Here is a 23126-nt window from a genome sequence, read left to right as displayed (position 1 = left end):
AAAACAGAGTTTCAAAAGTTTTGTTTGCTTTATGCCCTTTTGCCTAAATATATTACTAAAGTTTTTGTTCCCCATTTACAAACTTTTCAGGAATGCGTATTTGACATTTGCCCAAATTTATCTGGCACCAAAAATGTGGCTGATGTATTCCAGTCTTGTTTTAATTGAAATGTGCAGTTTAATGATCACTGCATATATGTATAGTGAGAGTACCATTTAAAGGTACAATTTGCAATTTTTGTACTTCAACTCTTCAGGGAAATTTCCTGAAAAAAAAGACACACAAGAACAAACTCATTACACAAGTCAAAAATGTTTTCCCAAGCTTGGGCCAAAACACTAATGAATGAATTAGGAGTGGATTTGTTCATCAAATGTAGGCCTATGTGTTGGAGCACAGTGAATCTGCTAAATTTAGGTTTGCCAGTGGTTTGCCAGTGACATGACTACCTCTGAGATGAATTAAAGGAAGAGCAGAACCACAGAAAATGTTTTCAGTGACACTGCTGATTAGCTGGAGAAACCGGTAAGCAAAGAACATGAAAGTGAACTGAACATGGAGGAATGGAAGGAGGCTTCTGTATTTACAATCGAACAAACCAAAAAGAGCATCCTCTGGTGAACTGGCAAAGTTACGTGTTGTACCTTCAAAGAGAATCTCATAAATTGAGCTTTAAAAATATTCTTTACTGTCTGTTGACGCACACATGCAATTGAACACTTAAAACTCACTATAGCTCTGAAACACTTTTCAATTGTTGATAAATTTAATATTTAATTGTCTTATTTTGTGCTAACAGTGCCTGCCTTCATGATGCCCTCAAGAAGGAAAGGTCATTGAAAGCTGCTCTTGAAGATGTCCTGAAAGAGGAAAAAATGGCCAGGTCTGCACTTGAGGGTGCTTTAAATGATAAGAAACTGTTGAAAATGATCTGGCAAAGGAAAAGTCAGCAAGCTCTAGGGAAGGCATTGCATAAGAAAAAAGCTGACAATGTTACGCTAAAGGAGTCTCTACACAAGACACAACTAGAAATTGCAAATGTTCAGGCAGCACTTAAGGAAGAGCAGTGCAACACTGACATGCAAGCTCAAAGATGGTGAGAAAGTCATGAGGCATCTTAAGAGTGAGTTAGACGAATCTGTTGACAAGCAGAAAAACATGAGAGGCTGATTGAACAGAGAGATGACAAAGTCCAAGAGCTTCAAGGCCAGGTCACTGAGCTTCAAGACAGACAACACCAGAAGTGACCGATCCCAACTACTGAGTCTTCAAAGAGAGACTGAAGTCAAGGACAATCTCCTGCTCTCTATGGAAATCAAAGCAAAGCACATGTCCACAGACCTAGCTGAAGAACAGAGCAAGAACCGGAGTTTGCAAAATAATGCTGAAGTTGCTTTATTCAAACATCAGAGAACAGATGAAGAGTATGCCAGTCTGACTTGAGAGAACAAGGCAAGGCTCAGGGAAATCCAGGAGATTTCAGCATCTCTGATGGCAGAAAATCAGAAAACTTTTGAAGGCAACTAAACAGATTACAGCTCTAAGCACCCAAGTTCAATCTTTAACAGGGACTATTGCAGCAAAAGATGCTCCTCTGTCTTCCAAAGTTGAAAGAGTAAATCAGCTTAGCTCAGAGGTCCTAGAGAAGCACCAGATCAGCAGAGTCCAAGATGAATTAAGTGCTGTCCTGTCTGAGAAGCAGCTGGCACAGACAGAGCTGCACAAAACCCAGGAAACTTGTAGGAAGCTTGAACAGACTGTGCTTAAAACAAAGACGGAGTTGGACCAAGCTGAGGCTCTCAGGTTGAATTGTTGTACGCTCGAGGCAAAACACAAGGCGCTGCAGAGTGAGCATGGGGATCTGCTTGTAAAATATCAATCCCTCTCTGAGCGTCACCAGGAACTCATTTTGAAGCAGGATCTTGCCCTGACTGAGCAGATAGCTACCAATATTCAGCTTCCCAAAACGATCAAGCATCTCAAAGCTATTCAATCTGACAACAAGACCACTCCGATTAAATTGCAAAATGAAAAGACCCAAAACCTCAAATTACAACTTAAAGTTAACTGACGACAGAAGACAAAAACAGAATCTACGAGGTATTCCCAATGGAGCTCCATGCTGCTCATTCAAAGTAGTTTGAATCAGAAGAGTAGCACGAGCAGCTGACTAAAGAACTGCAAAGAAACTGTTTAAATCCTGAAGATGGCAAGGCAAAGCACATTGCAGAGGCAGATACAAAGTCTACAAGTCCCTAAACTACAGTATCACTGGACTGGATGTTGAAGATGTTAAGTTTTGCTTGAGGCTATCCTTGAAACTCTTTCGAGCTGTTTTCCGCTGCCCTGTGCTACACTTGACCAAAGAAGACCTCTTTAGGGAAACAATGTTGAGCCGCCTGGCTGTACTTTGAAGACTTTAACCTCAATGTGTCCCCTCATGACAATAATTCTAGGTTGGCGACCTCAATTCAATTCAATTCAATTTATTTATTTGTATAGCCCAGAATCACAAATACAAATTCGTCTCAAAGGGCTTTACAGAAAAATACAACATCCTCTGTCCTTAGACCCTCACATCGGATGAGGAACAACTCCCTAAAAAACCCCTTTAACAGGGAGAAAAATAGGAAGAAACCTCAGGGGAGCAACAGAGGAGGGATCCCTCCCCAGGACGGACAGACGTGCAATAGATGTTGTAAACACAGATACAAACAATAAAATGTATGGGAATAGATAGGTGGCGGATGAGGGATGATGACGCCAAGGCAAGCTGGATGCACCAGAGCAGCCAGGGACCCGGGCCACACAGCCACCTACACCACGACGACCTGGATCTGAACTAGACAGTACGCACTTGGACAAACACACATCAACCATTCACACACACTCACACAAAGACAAAGGTGGCACATTAATTTTCTGGAGAAGACTAATTGATAATTAGCTCCGTGAGAGCAATAATCTCATAATCTCGTCGGCAGGTGAGTGCTTGGGTTACTTCACTGAGACAGAGAACCAGCCCACCGTACCACTAACCGTCAGCCATAAGTTAGGCCGAAGAGATGAGTTTTTAATCTAGATTTGAAAGAATCAACAGATTCAGATTGCCTGACGTCTCGTCTCGACGACCTCGTCCTGCCAATGGATACATGTAATAGATGTCAGAGATTATATGTGGAGTACCTCAAGTTTTCTTATGTGGTGGCTGCACAAGGTCCATGTTTCCTACTTATCCAGTAGTTGTAATGAAAACTGCTGCTTCATTTTTGTGGACAGTGATAGTGTTGTAGTTGAGTGGCCTGTGTCTCAAGATCCTCCCCTATGACTGGCTTAGGTAGGACTGGCTTGCCCACAATTGATCCTGCACTCTCTGGTTTGATTTGATTTGATTTGATGAGAGTCTAGACTAATTGATTAGAGCTAGTAATTGTCCGCTGGGCACTCACTGCACTCGGACTCGCCTGGAAGGGGCTTCCCTCTCTCTGTGATCCTTCCCAAGATTTCTTCCTTTTTTTCCCCACCTGTCTTGGGGGTTTTTGGGGAGTTTTTTTTTTTTTTTTTTTTTTTGCTTGCTATGAGGGTTAAGGTCAGGGAGAGTGTCGTGAACTTGTCCGTCTGGGAAGCAGACAGAGAGTTGCTCTGGAAAGCCAAGAATGCAGTGTTCATTGCTCCTTGTCCCTACTTCTGACCAGCTGGTATTGTTCTCGCCCACTGTGGCCATGAAGTTTTCGGCACGGACAAGGTTGTCATTCTGAGTACAACATCCCCTTTGACTATTTTTAACATTTTAAATTTAAAGTGCAGCTAATGTCAAGATTTGGCTGATTTGTTTAATTTGAATTTGAATTTCTTTACTATTTCCTGTTCTCTTTTGAATAATAATGCAATAATAAAATGTAAATGTTAAAATGAATCCACATACAATCCATTGTACCATTGAAAAATACACATGGGGAGATGAAGTGGCCGAGCAACAGGGTGATACGGTAAAAATGAAGAGGAAGGGAGCATGAGCGAAAAAAAAAAATTATGTCATCTGTATTTTTTATTACATTTCACAGACTGATATGCCACAAACTGGAAACAGTTTAATAGCAGAGAATGAACAGGACACTGACTGTGTGGAGCCATGAAATATTTTAAATGGTAGACCAAAACAGATAAAATGATGAAACTGCACAGATGCACCAAGTCAGTATCCTGTCAGTTGTCTATGGATGAAGCCAGGTGACTAAACTACATGGACTCTGTGGTACTGTGTTTGGAAAATTAAAGCTGTAGTTCTGCTTTCAACCACTAGATGACATTGCTGAGACACACAGCAGGGCTGGGAAAAAAACAGATTTAATCTTTGTTTCCCCCCTGTTGTCACGTTGTACAAAGAAAAGGCCTTTTGAGGTAAAATCTGTTTAAAAATATGAAGTGAAAATATAACTGACACCTTATTGGTGGCACTTCTAGTTACCATCACTACTCATACCAAGTATGCTTTTGAATCAGTGCTTTTATGGTGATATGAAACAAAATACTTGGTCTTTTCCTTTACATTTTTGACTGTAAAAGCTGTTTTTCCATTAATCACAGGTACACTCGTATCACAACTTGACTTAGCTATGCTAAGCATGTCAAACTATCGGTGTGGTTTACTTAAAGAGAAACAGGGGGCTACTGCAGATGTGTCCTCTTCTCAGAACAGTAAGATGAAATGAACGTCAGTTTCTAGGTATTGCAGGGAAGTGAGAATTATTGGAAGAAACAGAGGTTTTTTTTTTTTTTTTTTTTTTTCCAAATCAGGATCCCACCCTGGCTGTACTGATCCAGTGGATTAAAAGAGAGGAGGAAGGAAAGGGAAAATAGACAACCCATTCTGGCCAATAGTGTTTGTGGTTAGCAGTTGTCAAGGCAACCAACCAGCCATCCACTGAGGCCTCAGAGACAAACAGGAAGTAGAGGGAAAACTGAGAACAGCAACTGAAACCAAAACAGCAGTTGGTGCGCAGGTTTAGACCAAGTGTGTGTATGTGTGTTAGACAGAGTGAGCCACCTGCACTGCTTCTGTTGCTGCTACAAAAACCTGATCCACAAGCACGGTTACTACCGCAAAAATATTTTAACATGCTTGTGCCAACATGACATTTGTTACTCATACAGTACTAACCAGCACACCTCATGCCAAACCTTGTGGCATGTTAATACTGATGTAAAACATAAAGTCTAACCCTAAGAAAAAACATCTTCAGCTTCAGAGATTTTCTATGTTTAGACACTTTATCTACACAGGAGCAGAGGTTACACTTCTCTCACTGTCTCTCACACCATAAAAATGGACTCTGATCTTTATGAGGGCACCAGATAAACCCAAGGCAATTTCAACTGTTCTCATAAAAACACATTAAAACCACAGAATAAATAAAAATCTTTATTCAGATTTACATGTTGATCCACAGGTATGATAGTTACCATGATGATGCACACTGAAGTACATGTTGCTGTGTGAAAACCTCTTAACTCCATTTCAACTAGGTGGCTGAGCATTTAGCTCTTTATTGGCATTTTTTATTTTATTACTTGAACTGAAAGATGATCTGGTCCTTTATAGTTTGAGTTCAAGACTGTAACACAGTCCGCAGTAATGAATTGTGAATAAAAGAGAAGGGGAATTTTCCATTTGGATGAGTTTGTCCTGTTAAAGCCTACTGAAATGGATGAGAATCTTTAAAATAAAAAAATCACAAAAAGCAGTAAAAAACAAAACAAACAAAAAAAGAAAAGATTATAGGTACTAGGAGGTGCTTACAGCCTTTCCTTTATCCCGGTAAAAGCATATTCTGCAGTTTATTAAAACAAGCATGACGCATCAACAGAATGAGTATGTCACTTAATTCCCTAAATAAATATTTACTCAGGGATCTGAGGTTTTTCTCCCGTCAGTGATGTATTACATGTATCTGGCAACCAAACACCAAATCACAGAAGCAAGAATAGGTTGCATGATCAACCAACTGACAGAAAATCATGATTTCAGTAACAGCATTACAATTTGTCAACATCATTCATTCCTTTTTGTTGTTGTTGAAAAGAAAATTGATTTGTCCACTTTGGATAATAATGACGTCCCTTTACATAAAATAAAGCAGAAAATGGCTATGGGTTTAAGTGCACTTTAGTTATTCCATATTACACTTCTTTGCATTCATACACCATAAGACATGGACAACCTTTTAAGGCAATGTAAATTTCTGACAAGTCTGAATATTTGTTTATTAGACTGAAAGTCATGATCCTCAAATTTAGAACTTTCAATTTCATTTCATTTCAAAATCTGAGCTGAGCAAGAAATGGAAATAATAATAATAATAAAAAGACCTATTCCCAAGCCTCACAACTATAAAAAACAAAATCAGTACACTTAGATTGATTTTGAAACCTGACAAATATTTTTTCATGTGAAATAATGCCTATAATACACAGCAGACTGACAGCTTTACAAACAATGAAAATAATTTCATCATTACATCTATTGAGTTGTACACATCCTGAATGTAATTGGTCAACGTAGCCCTCAGCAGGGAGGTGGAGTGACCAATTAAAGACAATTACTGTCGATAACGTAGCAGCCTTAAAATGAGATATGCACAATCAACAACACTGCTGGTCATGACTATCCACAAAATTGCTAATATACATTGCTTAAAAATATTATCCATGTATCATGACTGTTACAGCGGCTCCACGACTCCATGGACAGTGGAAGTGTAACCATGGTCCAATAAGAAAAGAAAAACGAAACATCCTCGATGATATTGGAGCAATCTAATAGGCCGTCCACTCTAAGTGTTCAGAATGGGTTTGTCCTACAAGACTGATAATGAAGGCACACACATGAAATATTTGTTGGCAGTGTCAATCCCATATCTGCTGTCAAGTGAGCCTAAATCACTGGGATTCAATTCACCATGACAGCCGTGTGCATCCAGTGTTAAACTCTCCAAGAACTGGTTCCACAAATACAACAGATTCCTATTGGATTTGAAAAGTGATTTGTCTTATTGTTTTCCTACAGGTGTTTTTGGAGCTGCTCCTTCCCGGAGCTCTGTGGAGGGCAGGTCGGGCAGGCTGGGAGTCAGGACTGTGCTTTAGCCTGCTAGCTGCTAACACAGCATACACACATCATAGACTGCAAGAGATCATAACTGGGTGGGACAATATCTCAGAGAAACAAACATGTTTGATCATCTTACCAGGTTATGTAAAAGAGAAAAAATAACTACACCAATTGACATTTTTTTAGCGCCACAGTTAAACTTTCTGTGTGCTCATTTGCATTTTGGGGTATCAAAAGAAGGTTTTGCCTTAAAGGTAGTGAGTGAAAAGGGCTGCAAATCAGTGGGCGACACAATACAGTAATCTAGTTCAGCAGCTGCTACTACAGCTAGAGGCTGATGTGCTCGACTCAGGGGGAGAGGAAAGGAGGAGACGATGACAGCACAGGAGAAGTACTTGTGATGTGACAGCTGTGCAAGCTGGAGGGAGCATTCAAGTCAACTAGGTAATGGTGAGTTTTGAGCTGCGGAGAGTTGTTAGGCAGGAGGCGGAACAAATTGTCAGTGTGAATTCACAAGCTCACAGATCTCGTGATAACACCTCTCTCTTTTTTTATCCTCCTATAAACTCAGAAATTTCCATTTCCCTCTTCAGGCAAAATTGAACTTTGGTAGTGTTGGGTTGTATTAGTTGCCTGAGTGTGATATGAGTCCACAAGGTGGTGAAATTGCCTGATTAGTTGCACTGGACTGCTAATCCACAATAGTTTCTATCTCTCCCTTGACTTCCATAGAAAAACACTGCCCAAAATAACACTTTCAGCAAACAAACAAAGGCAAACAGTGGATTATGCCGCTATAAAAAGTAAGTTCCGGTACCCATTTTTGAAGAGCATAAAGCCCCTCTTGATATTTTCAGTGTGTGCATAGTAGCCTTGTACAAGGAAGAAACAACCTGATAGTACATTACCAAATACCTGTAATTAAAAAAAAGAGATAGAAATACAGTATTTGGATTGTCCAGAGAAGCATGGAGGAACTAATGAGTATATTTCACCATCCTGTGGACTCAGATCATGTCTAGGTGACTATACAACGCAACACTCGACCAGTTTTAGTTTGCTCTGAATACTCTGCCACCGACGGCTCCGATTACATGTTGGACACAAGTAAACTGGATATTAGCCACACTTTACAATTAGGGTTTTATTCAGGTTGGTTATTGTTTACATAACCTTTGATACCCTACATCTGAGTCTGATGATTCCAATAGTGAGTGCTCTTGGGTACGATACTATGTTTTAACCCGTCTCCTCTCCAGCTCCACCTGCTCACATCTGTTTTAATGTTGCATGGGGGATTGTGTTCATCCCTCCGAAATTTATGTACGTGCAGCAGCGATTTATGAAATCAAATGTGCCCAGCAGCTGACGTAAAAGCAGACTGTCCACCAAAATCAAACACTTCATATCATGCCTTATCATTTAATAAATACATTTCCTATACATGAATTGTCCTAACTGAATTCAAATTATTGTAATTCAGTTGTAATATTTACTTTCATCAGACAGGGTGCTTGATTAACCAAGATTTCTCTGTGCTCAGACACAGCCAATATCGCCCACTTCCTTATGCCTTCTATTGTGCTCAATCCGTCAAAACCAAGTAGCGTGTGTTGTTATGCCTGTGTGTAACTAGCAGACTAAAGCACATTTAGTTTGAATCCAGCCACAGACTATTTAAAAGCACACATCTTTGACAAGGCTTCTCTCTTTTTCACACTCTCTCACACACACACACAGACACGAGCAAACCAGTGCTGTGCATAAGGTGCAGAAGCGGCTTGCAGACATACATACATACACATAAGCTATGTACATTATTAACAGTAGAAGGCAGAGAGGAAAATACATGAATACATGTTCACAGCCAGTCGGTCACAGTCAGTCTGTCAGTCTCACAGTCCGCCTCTCTCTCTCTCTCTCTGCTTGGTTGTCAGCCTGTCTGTCCATCTGTCTGTGTGTTGGTGGCTACATGGTCCTGAGGTCTCCAGACAGACAGACAGATGCTTGCTTTCCACTACAAGGCTAATCAGGGCTTACACATTATTAATGTCACTATTTGTCCCGGCAAAACAACATGCTTGTGATCATTTTTGCATCTTGCTGCCAGCAGGGCTGATTTGCCAGCTGGGATGTAGTTTCACATAATATATTTGTACTCCATCCCTTGTTGTTAACATGACTGCTTTTGTCAAAAGAATACAACAAGTTTTGCGTCCATGTGTCCCCAGTGTATCATCTGCTGCGGTGACCCAAGCTTGCTCTTAAGCATGCACTATGTTGATTTTCACTGTGAGAACAGGTGACTGGCACCATCTGAAAAGTCAAAGAATTAGTAAAACATGCTGCATCTATAATACTAAATCATAAGTCTGGTGGTTTTGTGTAGGAGACTTGTTAATTTTTCACAATATATATAAAAAACATGCATCAAATTAGCAGAGACTCTTTCCATATGAAGAGAACATGGCAGGTGATAGGAAACTATACAGCTAAAAATCAGGACAGCTGATAAATTTATGGTTGTTCACCTTAAATAATTACAGAATTGAAACTGACTACATAAGCTATAATAAATTAAGGATATTTTATTATTTTATTTATTTTTAAATTCATGAGCCTACAGGCTATTATATGAAAACCACCACTATTCACAACTTTTTATTACTAAAAAGTAAGTCTCACTTTGGAGAATTCTAGCCACCTCTTACCAGACAACATAGGGTATGCTTAAGTGTTACCACAGAACAAGAATGATGCAAACAATCTACCAGGAACACATTCTCCCAAAAACTTGATGTATTTAACGGAAATCTGCAGCCCCTGTTTTATGAAAACCAAGGTGGACGCAAAATGGCCCCAAACCGGAGCTCCAGTGAAATCAAAGGTTTGGAAGCTTGCCACGATAAGCCCCACTTGGCCCTGATGTGGAAAAGTGACATTCTCTGTTATTCCTACGCTCTGGAAGCAGTGCTGAAGCCCCACCGTCATCCGGGGGTCAGAGGTCAGGAGGAAGTGACATCAGAAGTCTTCATAATGACGCTGGCTCGCATCTCGTGGGCATGGCTCGTCCCTGCGGGCACAAGGAGCTGAGAGTTCTGGCCGTAGCCCGACGTCCAGCCATCGGTGTGGTAACTGATGAGGGGCGTGGGGTCTCGTGTGCTGGTGACCCGGAAGTTGGGCTTGGCTGCTGTGACAAAGGTCGCCATGCCAGGAAGAGCACATGAAGGAACCCTGAGAACTGAGGAACTGTAGCGTGACCTCCAAACTCCACTGGCACCCTGTGAAAGACAAAATGAAAAAATGAGGAACAGAAACAATTTTATACAAGCACTGGTTTGAGGCACATTGCAATGTACTCAAAATACTTTGAATACATAACACCAAACATTATTTTCTTTCTTAATTTTTTGGCTATTTTTTGCTATTTTTTTTTTTTTTTTTAGCAGAAGTCTACAAATGTACAGAATAACCCTCCAGGATGAGCAGCCTTGTGAGTTTGTGGTCACCACCGGCTTTTAGGATTTCAATATTTGAACCATTTTTGGACTAGGCTTACAAAATAACAGCAGGCAAGTGGAGCCGACAATGGATTCCCAGAGCAGCCACTCTTTACATGTAAACAAAAGCAGGAACTCTTTCAAAATGAGATATCACTTTAGTAGTGCTTCAGTATCCCAAAGTACAGTTTTTAGGTAACGTAACAATGTGCATCAGCAAAAATACAGCCAGGTAAGCCAGGTAATACAGGAAGATAAGTGCAAAGTCAATGGTCATATATGCACAGTGAAATGCAGTCTGATAGCAAATGTGCAGAGTAATTTGTCAAGCACAGACAAGATACTGGCTAAAAACTGCAGTCCATTACTGACACTATTTCATGCTCCTTTAAAATATTTTAACAAGTTACCATACTATGATTTCACACTGGGGCTTTAAGGAGAAACACATTTATCAAAATATTTATGCACTCCAATCATTGGCAGAAGTTACTGGGTTTTGTGTATTTATTGTGTGTACAATGTACAAAGGACAATTGCAGATCTGACTGTTAATGTTTGACAGTCACAGTTCCTGACAAGTCCCTCCCTTTTCTCATTCTCTCGCAACATAACAGGAAGGAACACACACACACACACACACACACACACACACACACACACACACACACACAGTCTGAGCGGTAAGATTCGCCCAGTCATTTCTCTGCAGGTGTAGCTAACAGGTAGAAACCTGTTTTTAAATCAGATTGGTTAATGATTCATCCATCACTGTCCCCTCCGTGTGTGTGAACTGTATAATAACATATTGGCAGTCTCACCTCTTTGGTGTCTTCTGTATCACTGTGCAAACTGTCTGTGTCACTGTCTGTACACAGAAAAAGACAGTGAAAGACAGATAAAAACATTGACCACATTTAATTGAATGAAATAAATGTACATACATTTAATACATTAAGGCATTTAATAATATTAATACAGTAGACAGTAGCCTGTGCAGTCTATAGGAAATACTAAATTTGTAGAATGTTCAATTTAACCTCTATCACACTGATGAAAAAAAGAAAATAGCACAAAATTAAATTATGTAACAGTACAATAGTTTAAAAACATGACCACAAAAAACAGGGGAGATACTTGATAGACAGTAATGTTGACTCTGAGCCAACTGGAGATGACAAAGGTACAGCTACAGGTACAGGGAGGGAGATAGTAAGGTGGAATGATAAGAGTGACAAACTGACAGAGCCAGCTCTGCTAGAACAACAGGTTGGGGAGAGAAGGAGAGAAGGACGGGTGGATGCAGGGACAAAAAGTGAGAAACAACAAGAGGAGGTGATGAGGTGAAGATATGGAACACTGTATGTGTCTGGGCCTGTAAAGCTCTTTGAGATTGTGAACGGTGCTTCTGCGGTCTAGATAACCTTGAACTTGAACTTGAACTTGAACTTGAAGCTAATGGTCTAATGTGGAACTTCTGTTTCCTCTCTGATCAGCCAGTGTGCAGTTATGGATCACTTCAACAGGAGAAACAGCTAAAATCATCACTGAAGCTGTGCACAACTCCAGATTCTTGGATTTTCAAATCATCAATACTATTTCAATCAATAATACTTCTTTGTGACTTACTTTGTGTGTATTCTATGTATTATCACTGCTTCGACTTTGGCTTCCTTTTTCCCATTCAAGTACTTCTTTTTTATTAGTCATTGTGCATTAAGAAACAGAAATAGCTGTGCCTTCTTTTCAGCAACAAATAGTTTTACTGCTCCAGAGCACTGTAAAGACTTAATGATACTCTCAATCACATAATCATTTGATTGGAGATTTAACCATCGGCAGCACCAAATTTCTTTCTAAGAAGCCTGTTAACTTATACAAAGTGCTGAAATTTTCATTGATCTTCATCTTCACTATATCATATCATAGTTTGTTTTCATTGTGCCAGTGTTTTCACAGACCAACTGGTTTGCCCACTGGCCACCACTTTAAATAAGATCAGGAGGCCGTAATTTAATAGAGGCAGTCAAAGATACCCTTAGGTAAGGATTACCAACGAAAACATATGAAAATAAATATTTAAATACTACAGACCATATTCAAATCCCAATTTGCCAGGAGGAACACAAAATATTGATGAAAAGCAAGTAAAGAAAGAAAGGACAGGGAGATATGTAATAAAATGATAAACATTAATTAATCACAAAACTGACAAACATGAAGTAACCACTGTGTTCTAGAACACTGGTTCTGTGTAACTACGGTAACCAAAGTGCTCTACAGCAGTGGTCCCATGCAACTATAGTAACCACTGTATTTTAGAACAGTGGTGTCGTGCAACTATGGTAATGACTGTGTTCTAGAATGTACACTATATTACCAAAAGTATTCGCTCACCTGCCTTTACTCATACTATGAACTGAAGTGCCATCCCATTCCTAACCCATAGAGTTCAATATGATGTCGGTCCACCTTTTGCAGCTATTACAGCTTCAACTCTTCTGGGAAGACTGTCCACAAGGTTGAGGAGAGTGTTTATAGGAATTTTTGACCATTCTTCCAAAAGCGCATTGGTGAGGTCACACACTGATGTTGGTCGAGAAGGCCTGGCTCTCAGTCTCCGCTCTAATTCATCCCAAAGGTGTTCTATCGGGTTCAGGTCAGGACTCTGTGCAGGCCAGTCAAGTTCATCCACACCAGACTCTGTCATCCATGTCTTTATGGACCTTGCTTTGTGCACTGGTGCACAGTCATGTTGGAAGAGGAAGGGGCCCGCTCCAAGCTGTTCCCACAAGGTTGGGAGCATGGAATTGTCCAAAATGTTTTGGTATCCTGAAGCATTCAAAGTTCCTTTCACTGGAACTAAGGGGCCAAGCCCAGCTCCTGAAAAACAACCCCACACCATAACTCCTCCTCCACCAAATTTCACAGTCGGCACAATGCAGTCTGAAATGTACCGTTCTCCTGGCAACCTCCAAACCCAGACTCGTCCATCAGATTGCCAGATGGAAAAGCGTGATTCATCACTCCAGAGAACGCGTCTCCACTGCTCTAGAGGCCAGTGGCGGCGTGCTTTACACCATTGCATCCGACGCTTTGCATTGCACTTGGTGATGTGTGGCTTGGCTGCAGCTGCTCGGCCATGGAAACCCATTCCATGAAGCTCTCTGCGTACTGTACTTGGGCTAATCTGAAGGTCACATGAAGTTTGTAGCTCTGTAGCAATTGACTGTGCAGAAAGTCGGCGACCTCTTTGCACTATGCGCTTCAGCATCCGCTGACCCCTCTCCGTCACTTTACGTGGCCTACCACTTCGTGGCTGAGTTGCTGTTGTTCCCAAACGCTTCCATTTTGTTATAATAGAGCTGACAGTTGACTGTGGAATATTTAGGAGCGAGGAAATTTCACGACTGGATTTGTTGCACAGGTGGCATCCTATGACAGTTCCACACTGGAATTCACTGAGCTCCTGAGAGCGGCCCATTCTTTCACAAATGTCTTGTTTCACAGTCTGCATGCCTGAGTGCTTGATTTTATACACCTGTGGCCAGGCCAAGTGATTAGGACACCTGATTCTGATCATTTGAATGGGTGAGCGAATACTTTTGGTAATATAGTGTAAGTCCTGAGTAACTTTGGTAACCACTGTGTTGCAAAAGTTCCTAGAGGACTGGCCCCGTGTAACCTTGGTAAACACTGCTTTACTCACGCTTGCCTTAAAACACATGTCAACACTTGCATATGAACACACACACACACAGGAAATTGGGTCCCATTCACTAGTATGTGCATAGGAATGTTCCTACTTTGTGCACAGAATAAATGCAAATTGCCGCTGGTTTCACAACATGTGCGTACCAGTCAATTTTGTCCTTACCCTGTGCTTATGTTAGTTAATCAGGATCATTCTAGACTGACAGAAGTGTGCCTACATTCATTATGATACTACCATACTACTGCTGTCATACAATCATGAGCATACTACGACACCCTAATTTCTCTGTAAGTGTAAGGACAGTTGTTTTAGAGAGGTGTAGCGGTGGAGAGAACTGCCAAGCCACTGAAAACAAGAGAGACATGGGCAGAGATTCCCATGAATGTATTAAAAATGTCTACTGCTACAGAAACACAATGCTGACAAGAAGAAAAAAATACATTACAGTACAAAATTACATTACACTACTTTTTTTTTTTTTTTTTCTAAAAACAGGCACTGACACACCACCAGCATATTGGCACATTGCAACAAAATAAAAGGCTGGTCGGTGTGTAGATGTATACAAGAGGTCTAAATAAATCTCTCTTGCTGCATCAGGTGTGCAGCATGTTACCATCTCAGTCCATAACAAGTTACACTGACAGTAAGTAAGCTTCATACACAATCAGTGTAAACTGATGTGGGATGGAAGTGAATAAGTACTGCTCTAAGTAATACTCTATTGTTAGCTAAAAGAACAATTTTCATTTATTTATTTATTTGAATTTGATTTATTGATGATCTTAGTTATTCATTTTATGATCACCAAATAAAATGTGTAGTATCATTATTATTAACAGTAGTGGCAGCAGTGGTAGTAGTAGTAGCAGTAGTATCATTAGTAGTAGTATTTCACATTTATAAATCTATATTTAGGCCTTATCATTTCTTTAGAGTGACTGTGGTTCTAATATACAGTTTCCATCAGATAAAATTGGACTACAACATGAGACTTGGGAAGCTTTCAGATTTGTGCATGCACATGGTCTGAGGCAGTTCTCATTTGTTTGCGGAGTAGGAACAAACTCAGGTACAAACATTTTCATGAATACTGAATTTTTGTTTAGATTTGTGTGTACGCACTAAACATTGGAAAATGGACAGATCAGTTAAGTTCAGGGCAGCCTGCTTCAGTTGTGTTTTACCACAACATGATAAAGATTTGTGGAGAGGAACATATTTGTACATAACACAATGTGTATCTGTTTATATGTAGTATTATCATTGTGTGTGTGAGTGTATGAGTGTGTTGTCTCACCACAACATGAAGACACAGGAGAGATCTGGAGCGGGTACGAGTGGGAGGAGCTCACAGTATGCTCTTCGTTCTCAGTGGTCACTTCGATTGTCTGACAGACGTACGGCAGCTGCTCACTGGTGATCACATGATTCTCTGCTGGGCTGTGAATGGCTAAATGGGCACAGGCAGCATGTGTTATGATGAAGAAACTGAAAGTGACCATTAAAAGTCTATGGCACATGAAAATGTGATTTACTGATATATTTAAGGTTTAGATTGTCTGTGTTAACGATGTTTGAAACAGCAGTTGAAATAGAAAAGTGTCAGTTATGTTGTTCTCTGAAATTTTTGAGGATTTTCCACGTTCAAGTCTCATAGCATAGTCATTCACTACTGATGTGCTGATATAAAATGTTGATCAGGGCTTTACACATTATAGAACCCGAAACAGTGAAATAACAATATTGTTGCTAACCTGGAGATACTGGAAACCTGAATAGAGATTCTCTCTTTAAAGCATACCAAAAAAGCAGGGGTAGAGTACAATGAAGCTGAAGACTTTGCTTACTACTATGGCTGCTACAAAATATCACAAGAGATACAGTTGTGGTACCTGTGGTGCTGTCCGTCACTACATTGTCCTCAGCTTCTTCCTGTTTAATCATTTCAGGATTGAAGATGTCCTGTTTGGCGAAATTAAGAGGTTGAGCTCCAGCGGGACTCCATTCTGGAGATGGAGGAGCTACCTGGGCTACCTGGGCTATCTGGGCTACCTGGAAGAAGAGAAAGATTGGTAACTTATTATATGCAAACCAAAGGTACATTCCAGCAAATGAGTGCAGGGAAGTGCCAACGCCTCAATACGGAGGCATGGAAACTTTGTACCACTGATTTTGCTAAGGGATTCAGGTATATAACAATACATATTAATAACTTATTCCTAATAAGACTAATATGCTGGATAGAACCTATATATGGAGTATGTCAGGCATGTAAACACATTCATTCAATTGGCGGTCATACCACTAAACCTCAGTCAAAATATTTAACATGCCCATTTCTAACAGATCTCATACAGACTACTAAGACACTCATAAGAACTTATAAGACACTTTATTCGGGTTTTCAAGTCTCGCAACATATTTTCTGATTCATTTAACAGGCCGCTAATAGCCCAACTGCCTGCGCTAATGGATTGCTTGAGGAATCAGAACCAGATGGAGAAAAGCTATATTGACTCACGTCTTTATCTCCTTCTTTGTTTCCTTTGCTTCTCCCTCCTTCCTTGTCAGTCTTTTTCTTCCCTGCACAGACAAACATCTTTCAGAGACCAATCTGAAAGGCATCAATACATCTGGGCAACTCAGCTGATTAACAACTCCAGCAAGGATGCAGTTGTTAAGGCAAGCCCCAAAAGTGACAACTGGTGAATCAAGGAAAGAGCTCCTACAACTGTATAAAATTTTGAGTGCTCCACCATATCCAAGCATGCCGTCTGTGGCAATACTGACCTTTCTTGGTGGTTTTCTCTGAAGAGGAGAGCATCTTGTACACTCTGAAAGCATTGGTTCCCTTCTTCGTGCTCTTATCCTTCACCTCTTCGATATCTGGCAGGCTGTTCATGGCACAGCGGAAATTGGCCTTCCAAGTCTTTGGGTCTGGACGATCAACACCCGGCTGGTACTTACCTGATTATACACATAGATATAGTAAGAAAGAGAGGCAAAGAGAAGAGTAATGCAGTAGCTAAGCATTACTACATATGGCTCATATCACATGTGATGCAGCATCATGTTACAGGTAGCCTAACTGTTTTAGTTACTAGCTTGGTTACTTAGTATGTATTATGTAGGGCTCTAACCCAACTAACAAATTCCAGTCTCAGAACTCAGAGTTGGCATTTGTATCCCCATCGTAGGCTCAAGGATGCAAAAACTGTGGGCCAAACAAAGGGGAGAGGAACGGATAAATTGTGCCTAAAAACTTGTGTGCGGAAATGGGATGTGTTCGAGGTATGGTCTTTGTTCCCCAACGGAGTAATCCAGTTAAGTAATCCAAGTAACTGTGCATCTACAAATTCTATAAGGATTTTAAAACTTTTATCATTCTGCTTTTCTTTCCCTTTTTTTTTTTTACATTCATATTTCCACACACAAAAGTAAAAAAAAAAAAAGAAAACATGACGTGAGTTGATTCTGATTCTGAGTTGACTGCAGAGGTGTATGACTGATGACTCAACTTGTCAACTTTCAGGGGGCAGCCCTAATTCTATGTGTCATCAATTTGTATGGTACAGCTTGTCACTAGCACAGCATTGATTTTCAGCTAGTTATTTACTAATGCATTATATTACCAGTATCACCAGTACAGCCCACTTCATGAATAATTAAGCATGTTACTCAAAATATTCATTCATTTTTCAAGCTGCTGATCCTAATTAGGGTCATGGGGTGCTGCGCTCATTGGGCGAAAGGTGGGGAAACACCCTGGACAGATCACCAATCCATCGTGGATCTTACTCAAAGTGTGTAGGTAGTTTAAGAGTTAGAGCAAATGGTTCTCAGCCATGTGCCACAGAGTCCCAAGAATATGTAGGTTTTCATTCCAGCTCCACTCGACAGCAGCTGATTTTACCGATTTGCACAACATGAAAAAACCACAGAGGAGAGAACTTATCTGTGAAATCAGCTGCAGCAGAGTTTAGCTGGAATGAAAACCTGCACACTCTCAGCTCTGCATGGCACATGGAGGAATACCACTGAGTTGGAGTTGGGTCTATTACCAGTATGTATGGCCCATTTCATGAACAGCGGAGCATCTCTCTCCAGGTCCCAGCCATGACGAGCAGCATGCATCCACGGGATCTGGAAGATTCGCTTCTCCTTAAAAAAAAAAAAAAAAAAAAAAAAATCACATACAGTCACACACAGCAAGCAGCCAACCATAGCAGTGTGCGGGTTACTTACATGTTTGCTATAAAAGGGATATAAGGCATGTCAGGGTTGTTCCACTTACATTTTCCCTGAACCGTACAATTAAAATAAAAATGTGTTCCATAATTCAGAAACAGGGGACATGTCACTCCCCTCTCTCATGCTTTAAAACTATTAGTCTATACATGTGCATATTTATTTCCTCACTCTGTTGACCCATCTGAGTCCTGGTATCTGACAGGAGTTGATCTGTTCCTCCAGCCATGGCCTCATCCGCATCCTCTCCACCGGCATTTTGGCCTGGAACACACACATACATACACACAAAGGCTAAAGGTATCTGTGTATTTGAAGACTGTGAGGCCTATACAGTGTCAATGCAGAATATATATATATATATATATATATATATATATATATATATATATATATATATATATATATATATAAAATATTTAAACTGGATGATTTAGGGAAAGATTTTGGGTGGGAAATCAGTGCTATCCAGCAGACAAATACCAGCAAATCTTGGTAAACTGGTCTATTCTGTCAGCCACTTTATCAAGTAAGCAACCCTTGTGGTTATTTATGATTCTCACAATCCAATTTGGCTGGTAAAACAGAGGCTGGCCTGGTGCACTGTGGATCCTTTACGTCAGAGTGGCTGCACATGTAGGCTGAAACTGCTGCACTGGTATCATTACTATGTAATTGTGTTTTAAATATCCAAAACAACCAAATGCTATTCTACAATCAAAACGGAAAAAATTACATTTAAAATGCAATAATGTGGTTGCAGAGGCTGACATGAGAATGTGACTCTCTTTACAGATATGTAGCAATGTTAATGCTGCTACTACTACTGCTACTTACAACAACTACAACAAGATAGTGCAAGATAGTACACACACACACACACACACACACACACACACACACACACACACACACACACACACACACACACCTTACACAACCTACCATATTTAAAAAGCATGGATATGATCCTTACAGTCTAATGTGATCAAAGTCCGGTGGCACAGGCTGGTCAGAGAGCCTGACACTCGTCAGACATGGTACAATAAGCCAACACTATCTTAATAAGGTCCTGAACAGGTCAAGCAGGGTGACATGGCACAACATAAAATTTAACAGATTATCCTGTTATCAGCCACAGGGTCAAAACTTCAAGTTATACTAGAGCCCACGGTCTACTCCTGGGATAGTTGTTCAGTATGACACAACACACAAACAGGTTAACTGTATTAAAATATCATCTAACATAGGCCTAATATACTGTTGTCAAAAAGTGCAAACTTGTTATAATTGCAGAGTGGTTGGTGGTCACGTAGGCAAATAATGGCTCTGTACAGTAAAGACTGCCAAACCGCATTAGCAGCTCTTCTCACAAGAAACAGTGTTAAGGTATGTATGGTTTTGACAAGGGAATCATCCATCACTCAGGCTGCAATACCGTCTCAGAGTGTAAATTCAGAAAAATCACACGTATTGTGTCTACCCAAAAGCCATGTGGTCCAGTGACTTACTCACAAACAAAGCCTAGATTCTGTTAGGTGTAATAGTATGGTGTGGTGTGTTTTAATTGGGCTTGGATCCCTTCACAAGTAAGGGACATGTCCTAAACCTGGATGCCAGACTGAAAAGACTGAAGAGGAGAAATAAAATAGTGTATTACCCTACTGTCACACCACTAGACGTCACATTATGTTGACCATATGTTGTCAATTCATAATCTAAACATTACAGGTTACTGGTCCAAAATGTCAAAAACAACTATATCAACCACTCATAATCCACGTGCTAAATGTCAGCCTGTCACAGTAACACAAACCAGCATAAACTACCTGCATTGCATTTAAAATAGCATACAACACACAAAGCTTCAATGGACAGCATATACACAAAGGCCTACGTGCAATGCAAATATTAAGGCCCACCTCACAAAAAGTATCAGTCACAACACTGCCACAAAAAAAGTATCAGCTGAACAAACAGCGACAGTGGTCTGCTCTGCTACTAAATGCTCTCAAATGCAGCACATTAACCAACACACCAAGTCTCAGCTGTAGCGAGCTCACTTCAATATCAATAAAGTTTGATTTGGCCTTGGAAAGTAAGTCAAAAGTCAGCCGCGGTCTGACCGTGCTCTGACTGCAAGCCCGTCGTGCCAAAAACAATCAAGCCAAAAGTGAAATTAAATGCCACTGTTAGCCAACAAACCCAGGGAATATATACAGAATTACTTTCACTTATACACAGTATGCTAGCGAGCCGTCATGTCGTCCCACAGGCAGCCTCTCTCTCTGGCGTCAGCGTAAGTGAGCAGCGTTAATATGCGGAAATAAACGTTACCTGTTCGGTTAATTTGGCCTGTAGCTTCGGTGTCCTCCCGCGGTCCGGCTGGGAATATAGTTAGAGTTGTGCTGGTTTACTTGTTTGTAGTTTAACGGGCTAAAAAGGAAAGTGTAGCCGTCCTTTATTTCTGTTTCTGTGCTCAGACCGAAAGCAAAACAACTGCTGGCTTCGGGAAGTGGGGGCTCGAGCTGGAAATCCCCCTCCTGCTCTCGTGCTCTCTTTTTTTCGCACTTGGTCGCTCTCGAGCCCTCGGCGGCGTCGCGGAAGTCTCGCAGCAGCCTGTGCGCGCGCCTCCGTTCTGTCAAAAAAAAAAAAAAAAAAAAAAAAAAAAAACGACCACGAGAGGAGAGAGGAGAGGAGACACAAGGCAAGAGGTGTCACTCTGCTCTTATTTACCGGTACCAAAAATCTCAACACAGTCTGTTATTAAAAATGCGGTGCCCCAAGCCCTTTCTCTGCAATTTTACGCTGCGGTGGCACATATTTTGGCTTCGAAATTTTTTTTTTAGTAATTTCTGCTGCAGCTTTTCTCTTCCTCCCGCGTATGCTCAGGTTATTTTACGACCAGACTACATGTCCCCTCTGCTCCCTACCCGGATTGCCTGATTTTTATTTAAATGAAAGCTGTACTTTGGTATCATCATTTGCATCTCAGCCTTTTGATGCTAATAAACTGCAACTTAAAGGGGAAATCAGACTAAATGATCACCTTCCTTACTCATCACTTACACACATTTACTGTTGCCAGAGCTCCATCTTCTGTTTTTCTGTCAAGAGTTTCAACGTGTTGTACTGAACCGCTGTTTTAGTTATTTCTGTTCATGTATATTTAGGTTGTCACAGTAAACCACCAGAAAGTGAATTCAAGGGACAAAAATGTAATAGCACAAACTTTATTTTTTCTTGCAAATACATTCAGTGGCCACTTTATAAGGTCCACCTGTGCAGCTGCTGGTTAACGCAAATAATGCATAAGCTTGCAGACATGCTGTTCAGACATAATATCAGAATATGGAAGAAATGCGACCCGGGTGACTCTTTGAGTAAAGGTAAATTTATAGTTCTGCATCAAAATGCCACCGTAGCTAACTGTAGAAATGTATAGTGATTCATGTTGTGCTCCAGGGTTATAGAAGTAGCCAAGGTTATTTTGGCCATTTAGATTTCCAAATAGCTTTTTTTTTCTCTGTGGTTGCACTGTATTCAGTCACTGCTAGAATAGGCCTACACGAGGCAAGGCAGAAAAAATGAAATTCGTTTGCCTTTTACAATGTAAGCAAAATGTTGAAAAAAAAGGTCACAGGGGAAAGACTGTTCACATGAGGACGCTGACCTGGAAATAACCCACAAGTTTCATAATCCTGCCTCAGGGTTTGAAGCCACGGACACCCATGACAAAAATGATGCAGTGTTTTTTCTTTTGCTGGGTTAGTTATTAATGGTAGTTGTTAGTAGTTATTTATTAATACAGACAAGCCTGTTTAGCAGGCTTATCATTTGCCTTATTATCCATAGTTTCAGCATTTAAGATGGCATAAAAATGTCACATGTTCAGATATGAAACCATTTTTGCCTCTGACATTTTTTCATAATTCTTAGTCCGACGGTCATAAACTGATCTGTCGAAACATAGACGATCTTTGAGCCCGATTTCATTTTCACTTCCTTAATCCCCCCGCCCCCCGTTCCCCCCCACCCCTCACCCTTTCTGCCAGGCTTGGGCTAGAAACGAAACTAGAAACTGCAGGCTACTTTGTGTGTGTGTGTTTCAAACCACCTGCAGTTCTTGGGAAAGACTGCAACCTTTCACTTCATTTGCCTCCTCAGTCCTGCCATGTGGAGCCCCAGGGTCAAAAGTGAAGCACATGTATGTATAGTGAACACACAGAGTTTAATGTGCCAAGGCCTGGTGCTTGTTTACCTCACCTCGCCAGAGCTGTCCTTGTCATTCTAGGATGAAAATGATCACATAACACAAGTCAAATTATTTAATAAATAAATACTTATTCTGATGCAGTCAGAAGAGGCAGCCATCCAGGCTCCTGTAGCTGCAGGAGTTTCACATCACTTTTCTGTTCCTCTCATTTCTGTTCAAGCTATCGAAAGCACTTTTGGGACATTTTCATTTTGAACACTCTGAAGAGTTTTTAAAAAGCAATATCCTTGCTGCATATTGTTTGAACCAGCTGACAAAACTTTATCATTGAAAAC

General features: G+C 40.6%; 1 protein-coding gene across 3 annotated transcripts in view; it reads right to left on the bottom strand.

The window, feature by feature from the left end:
• The window catches only part of irf2b (interferon regulatory factor 2b), a 28418-nt gene extending 7225 nt beyond the window's left edge, over positions 1-21193 (bottom strand). Inside the window, exons 1-9 of one of the 3 annotated variants that reach the window (XR_003928853.1) lie at positions 20913-21193; positions 18747-18839; positions 18389-18488; positions 17118-17294; positions 16849-16910; positions 16220-16379; positions 15625-15777; positions 11431-11477; positions 8838-10390 (exon numbers count right to left, since the gene is read on the bottom strand). Coding sequence is in view for 2 of the 3 variants with exons in the window: in XM_030062229.1 (XP_029918089.1) it covers positions 10115-10390; positions 11431-11477; positions 15625-15777; positions 16220-16379; positions 16849-16910; positions 17118-17294; positions 18389-18488; positions 18747-18833 (1062 nt within the window). In the remaining variant the exon portion in view is untranslated. Of the gene's footprint in view, positions 1-6236; positions 10391-11430; positions 11478-15624; positions 15778-16219; positions 16380-16848; positions 16911-17117; positions 17295-18388; positions 18489-18746; positions 18840-20912 lie in introns of those variants that run through there. The other 2 variants (XM_030062229.1, XM_030062230.1) reach the window with 2 other exon arrangements.
• Between the last annotated feature and the right edge of the window lie 1933 nt (positions 21194-23126).

This window comes from Myripristis murdjan, chromosome 10 (genome assembly GCF_902150065.1).
Source record: "Myripristis murdjan chromosome 10, fMyrMur1.1, whole genome shotgun sequence".
NCBI lineage: Eukaryota > Metazoa > Chordata > Actinopteri > Holocentriformes > Holocentridae > Myripristis > Myripristis murdjan.
This window is presented reverse-complemented; position numbering and strand designations above follow the sequence as displayed.